Source organism: Onychostruthus taczanowskii, unplaced genomic scaffold (assembly GCF_017590055.1).
Source record: "Onychostruthus taczanowskii isolate IOZ18803 unplaced genomic scaffold, ASM1759005v1 scaffold35, whole genome shotgun sequence".
Classification (NCBI taxonomy): Eukaryota; Metazoa; Chordata; class Aves; order Passeriformes; family Passeridae; genus Onychostruthus; species Onychostruthus taczanowskii.
Window position 1 is genome coordinate 5,667,031 of NW_024500905.1, and position 6,000 is coordinate 5,673,030.

The window sequence follows — 6,000 nt, forward strand, 5'->3', positions numbered from 1 at the left end:
TAGTGGAGTGCAATTTTATGTTACAATTCCAGTGTGAACATTTTATCAAGAACCATGTAAGTGTTTTATATACCCTTAGAAATTTTCCATTAAGTAAAGACTTTTCATTAAAAAACAATCTAACAAATCAATTTTCAGGCAAAAGCCTGGAACAAACATGATTTTAACATGCTTTCACTTCACCTAATCAATTAAAGAAGAAAAATGCATCTACTCATCTCCACTGTAAGTGCTGTCCAGAAAAATTAAAACCTTTGTAAACTACTGGTCACATGCAGCACCAGTCCTTATGCAGAGAGAAACCTAACACCAAACTTCAACCACAAGGTTTAAAAGTCAAAATCAGCAACTTAAACCTCATTTGAAAATAAAAACCCATCCAACTCTTAATCTATCCTTGGAACACTGACATAATGTTCCTTGTTCCTCATTTTATGAAGTTATCAAAATAATTTAGAATATCATTCCAAATATTATTGAAGTGCAGGTCCTTAACATCTCAACATCTCCTCAGTGAAATCAAGTAAAATCTTCCATTAACATTCAGTCTAGATTCTGTTCATGTACAACGCAATGATGATGAAATGTGGAAAACATTTCATGAGAGGACAATACTGAGAAAAAAGTACATGGCCTGACTCTTGGGGATGTCCTGCGCAGGGCTGAGTTGGACTTAATGATCTTTGTGGGTCCCTTCCAGCTCAGCACGTTCTTTGAAGACCACAGTGTAAAATGCTACTAAAGCGAAGCACTTCAGCATCAAGGCTATCATCAACAACGGGCACTGCATGGTTTTTAAGCAAGGCTACAGATGTAGATTCCTGAGTTTCCACTGCAGCCAGAATTAAAATGCTTGTATGTTCAGTGGGGAAATTCACTTCTAGGGGAAAAATCCCTTAAGGCTGAACTTATACCTACTGATCACTCACTGGGAAGGATTTTTACCCCACTTCATTTTTACTTACTCTCTTCAGTGAACAAGTATTGGAATTGGAAAGACAATGAAATTCTGACTATTTGCTAGTAAGAAAATAATATATCTTTTCACCATTCAAGAAATGCACTGCATGGATAACAACAGTACTCTACCTAGACTCAGCAGAATTTCAGAAGTGATGTGTATCAGACACATCTGAAAACTAAAAATTCTATACTTCTGAGGTTTTACTAATTTGCAGTCTAAAAAATCAAGAAGCAATTAAGAATCTATCTCCTCACTCTTGTGAAGTGATGACTGGCAACAAAATCCATTGGCTAACAGGGCTGAACATCAACATCTTCCTTCTGGCCTAAACCTGACTAGCTTCGCTTTACATAGTGTCTTAAATCTTTATATGCTCATCTAAAAATCCTTATCCTAGAAGACATCTTCCTCTTACGTAACTATTTCACAGCTCAAAATTCTAGCAAAACAGACAAAGGTTCTCCAAGCTCTTCTCTGAAAGACAAGCCTTCTGCTTTCCCTATTAGATTTGAGATGTCTGAACTCATTCTAAATGAACACCTTCTGTCACATATGGAGACCAGAACTGGACAGTAGAATGGTTTCACTAATATATTCTGTATATAGTACATATTTGTATTGCTACTTTGCATTCCCTACTCAAACATTTGTTCCCTTAGCCATTAAATAAACTCCACGTGATAGTTTTTGTCCACTGTAACTGCCTAATTCTTATCCAAGTAACTTCTATGTTCTCGTCAGCTCAGAAACTGTTACGGCAAGCAACAGATGAAAGAAGCACAGTAGGGAAACTCTGGAAGGAAGAGAAAGAAAAAGTGATAAAACTGATTGCTGAGCTGTTAGCTATTTTTAAGTCACTATCATGCACTTTAAGTAAAACATTCATTGGCAGGTGATACCTAAAGGTGAGAAATGTGGTTACATATCCTAGACCACGGAGGAGCAGTATGTGCAAGAGTGTGAAAGCATTTGTAATGTCATATCCAAGCTACTGGGACAACATTTCTGACTAGGCCACAAAAGAACAGGAACTACAGGGAAATAAGGGCAGAAGGTGGTTTTAAAGGTAAAACCAAGAAATCACATTTTCACACTGGGAAGAAATTACAGAGAAATCACCCAAGAAGTCACACAGAAAAACTGACCGTCTTCCCCCATGAAAAAACTGTTCCAAGATCAGTAACTTTGTATTGAAAACTGTACTTCCGTGATATTGCAAAAACAGAAAAACGTGGCAAGGTTCTCAAGAACATCACTGCAGCCACAAAGACATTAAATGATATCATCGAGACCAGTTGGTCACACAAATTATACCGTGCCTAAAAATCTGATGAACATCAACAGCTCTTCAATTTGAGAGTAAAAGACACTGAGTGAGTTCAGATTTGCCTGCAGCTGTAACAACCAATAATTTGTCATTCTAAATGAGAGGGTAAAGTCTCCTCATAAAATAAATTCTCCTCACTTGTCAAGCACCAGTAGAATTTCAAAATACTGAGATGTAATTGTATCGGATGCTAAAACTGTGAGACATACAATGAAATGCAGCATTTTTTCTTTTCCTAAAGAGAAAAGAACCACAGAACCTGAAGATCCTTTGGACAATACTGCAAAAAGTAAAACTCATATTAATTCAAATTCTGTGGAACAAAGGTGTAGTTTTTATACTGACTTTACTAACAAAAGTAGACAACATTATTCAAAAGAACTGATAAACAATGGAAGTTCATTCTTGGAAAAATCTGACTTTTATTTAACGTATGTTTGGAAAAATAGGATAAATGGAGAGACGGAAGAATCCTCCATCTCTCAGAGTTTAATGATTTATTAACTGGCCACAAAGAATGCAAAAAAGACCACTGGGACAAACTAGCCCAAAATCTTGTCCCTGCAGCTGAAGCAGTTAAAAGACACTAACCTTGTCTGTCCAGTGAAGTAATACAGCTTCATGCATACGATTCCCAAGCTACCATTAAAAACATCTAATGGAACAAACTCTACAGCTTACTAAACCACCTGTTCAACCAGTTTCTAGTTCTAGCAATTCTTCTTCCAATACCTAACTCTACAAATGTGGCATTTCAAGTCAATTTTATTTCTTTCTCTTTGCAGTGTACATGAAGAACAAACAAAGAAATTCGTCAGCCACTTCACAGATGCTTCTAAGATTTGCCTCTTTGCCCTATTCTTTAGTTGCTTTTTTCTTAGAGAAAACCCCCAAAGCTTTATACTTTCCATCTGTAGCTTATTGTTCTCTCCATTCCAAATTCTGAAGAGCATGGAAAAGACTTTCAATGTACAAGCCAGTATTTTTAAAAGGATTGCATTTGAGTGTTTTAAAGCTCAAACAGAACAGGCTGCTACGGCATTCTTGAAAATTTTTTCAGCAGTATTTACTACTGAATCAATGCAATTTTGAATCATTGCTTACAGCAACTGTTTTTTCCTTACTGATGTCCCAAAAGATCAAAAAGCCATTTACGAAATACCTTTACAAAAGCATTTCGACTAAATGTACCATTTAATTTGTGAAGATAGCTGCACAGTCAAAATATAAAGCCTATGAATGCACAAGCATACACATTTATGTAGCTCGATTTAACAGTTCACGAGTAAAACTTAATGGGACTTTGCTGTAGCTTATTCAGTTTTAAAACATTTGACTTATATCAGTGTCAATCACAGCTAGATATATTTTCACAGAACATTTAGAAGCTTTTCCCACATAACTGATTCTTCTGTATTAAAATAGTGAACGTACTAAAAAAAGTAAACAGCACAGTTAACTTGCTGTTTCGGTCATGATATCAACTAGTCATAAAAGCACTATCACTTTGAACACTATTAACTGCTTGAAACATTGTTTTAGTAACTGGGAATTACCCAACAGAACCAGAAAAAAATAGTCATGAAAGACATCAAGCCTGAGCATGCTTTTACTACTGCGGGTCATTTTCAACACTACCATGTGAATTCATTTCCTTTTTCTAGTTTCTTACACTTTTCCAGTTTCAAGAGCAGTCTGTTCGTATGCCAAAACTGAACATATACTCAGCAGTATTTGAATAATGCATCAGAATGTATGCTTCTGACACATGCTGCAGTATCAACACTGTTAAATATAGTCTTTTATAGAACTGGAACAGTAAGTGATGACAGCTGAAATGAGGTGGGCTAGTTCTGCTTCTGTGTATTCATAGTTAATTTTCTGTAAGTTAATGCTTCAGCCTTTGTCTCTGGGTGATAGTTTCACACAGGAAGAGATGCAGAGGTTGAGTCGTGGAAAAAGTTTCAGTTCCTTATTTTTTCCCCTCCTAAAAAAAGGTCCCATTTCCTAGCCTCACAGAACTACAACTACAGAAGCTCAATTACCAAATACACGCCAAAAACAGGTGCTTATTTAACCGTAGATTATTCTGTTCACTATTTGTATGACATACTAAGGAATATTTTACGACTGACCAGAAAAACATATTTTTCAAAAGTTCATCTTTGAAAAGGTATCATCAGGGTCTGTTCCCACCTCCAGGGACTCTTTCTTAGGAAACTAACATGTTCAGAGTCACAATAAAATTTAAACTCAAGGCTTGTCACAGCCACGGACGGGTATCAAGGCACCTAGGCCAGAGTCCTGATATCATTTCTGATAACGTGAAGGTGACGCCGGGGCCATTTCAGCCTGGATAATGGAAGAAACGCCTGCTAGCAGAGCTCTTCTCCCCCACCTCAATACTCCTCGCGCAGCCAAAACAAGCCCCGTGCGGGCTCCGGGCCCGCCATCCGGGGCTGCCACCCGGCAGCGCGCCGCGGCAGCCGCGCCGCTCCCTCCCTCAGGGCGCTGACCTCGGTGCCTCCCCGCAGCCCGGGCCAGGCCGAGGCCCCGCCGCACCCAGGCGGCCGCTCCCCGCCTAGCAGGAGCTGCGGGAACCGAGCGGCGGGAAGCGCGTGGCACAGCACTGCCTCCCTGCCCTTGTCACCCGCCTCCACTTTCGCGGCAGCGGGAGAGACGTCGAGCCGCCCCCGGGAGCGGGTGGGGGGGGCGAGGGGAAGGAGGTCGGTCCCTCCGGCAGCCGAGCGGCCCCGGGGGCGGGGGGAAGCCGCCAGCGCCGGTCCGCCCGAGCCCCCCCGCTTCTCCCTCACCAGGTGTCGCCCTTGCGGAGGGCGGTTTTGAGCAGCGCCGCGACGTCCGTGCGCTGGGTCTCCAGATCCGCCGCGCCTCCCTCCGCCATCTTCTCCGCCCGGCAGCGGCGGCAGGGGCAGCAACGCGCCGCGCTGCATGCTGGGAGTGACGCCTGCAGGGGGCGGCCGCGGCCCCGCCCTTCCCAGAAGCCGCGGGGTGGGGGCCGGAGCGGGCCGGGGCGCGGCAGCACCCCCTCGCGGCCGGGAGGTCTTCCTTCCCGGCCTCGGTGCCGTTCCCCCTCAGCCGGGGGGCGGCGGGCAGGCGACATTTCCCTCAGTGCTTTAATTGGAGCGCGTGCACAATTAGACACCTTCCGCCCCGCTGCCGGATGAGTGGTGTTTGGATCACCGTAATTCATATGATGATACCCTCTGTGATGTTGTGCAAATACTGTGGCGGGTTCAAATAGTCTGCGTGACTCGCGTTAGCTTTTCCAGACCTTGGCAGCAACCAGCGGACGATTTGTTGTGTGTGATTCAGTCGCTCTTGCCTGAACCTTGTACAAACAGTGCAACCTGTTGCTTGGCATTTCACACACACACACAAAAGACGGCCACATATTACATTACATAACCAGATTTTTCTCTGTCTTCACGTCTGTATAGAGATTTCAAAAGAGTCAAAATGGTGTGTGTGCTGGGATGCTGGTTACAAACACTTGAAAAGAAGAGTCTGTTCTTGTAGATGTGGCTGGTGTAAGTGGAATGCCTGCAATTGTATACCTCAGCCCCCTTCCTGTGCCCAAGTGATTCCACCCTGCCCCACTGTGTGACTAACACCAGCAGCGTATCTTAAGCTGCCAGTTAAGTATTAGAAGCTATTAGGCATTATTAGCTAATTAGCACATAGAATTTAC

The 6,000-nt window shown here is 42.5% G+C and overlaps 1 protein-coding gene across 2 annotated transcripts in view; it reads right to left on the minus strand.

Moving 5' to 3' along the window:
- Positions 1-5,248, minus strand: part of USP15 (ubiquitin specific peptidase 15) — a 57,884-nt gene extending 52,636 nt beyond the window's left edge. For both annotated transcript variants that reach the window (XM_041411354.1, XM_041411353.1), the window contains exon 1: positions 5,105-5,248. In XM_041411354.1, coding sequence (XP_041267288.1) covers positions 5,105-5,193 — 89 coding nt within the window. In that variant the 5' untranslated portion in view covers positions 5,194-5,248. The remainder of the gene's footprint in view (positions 1-5,104) is intronic.
- Positions 5,249-6,000: the final 752 nt, after the last annotated feature.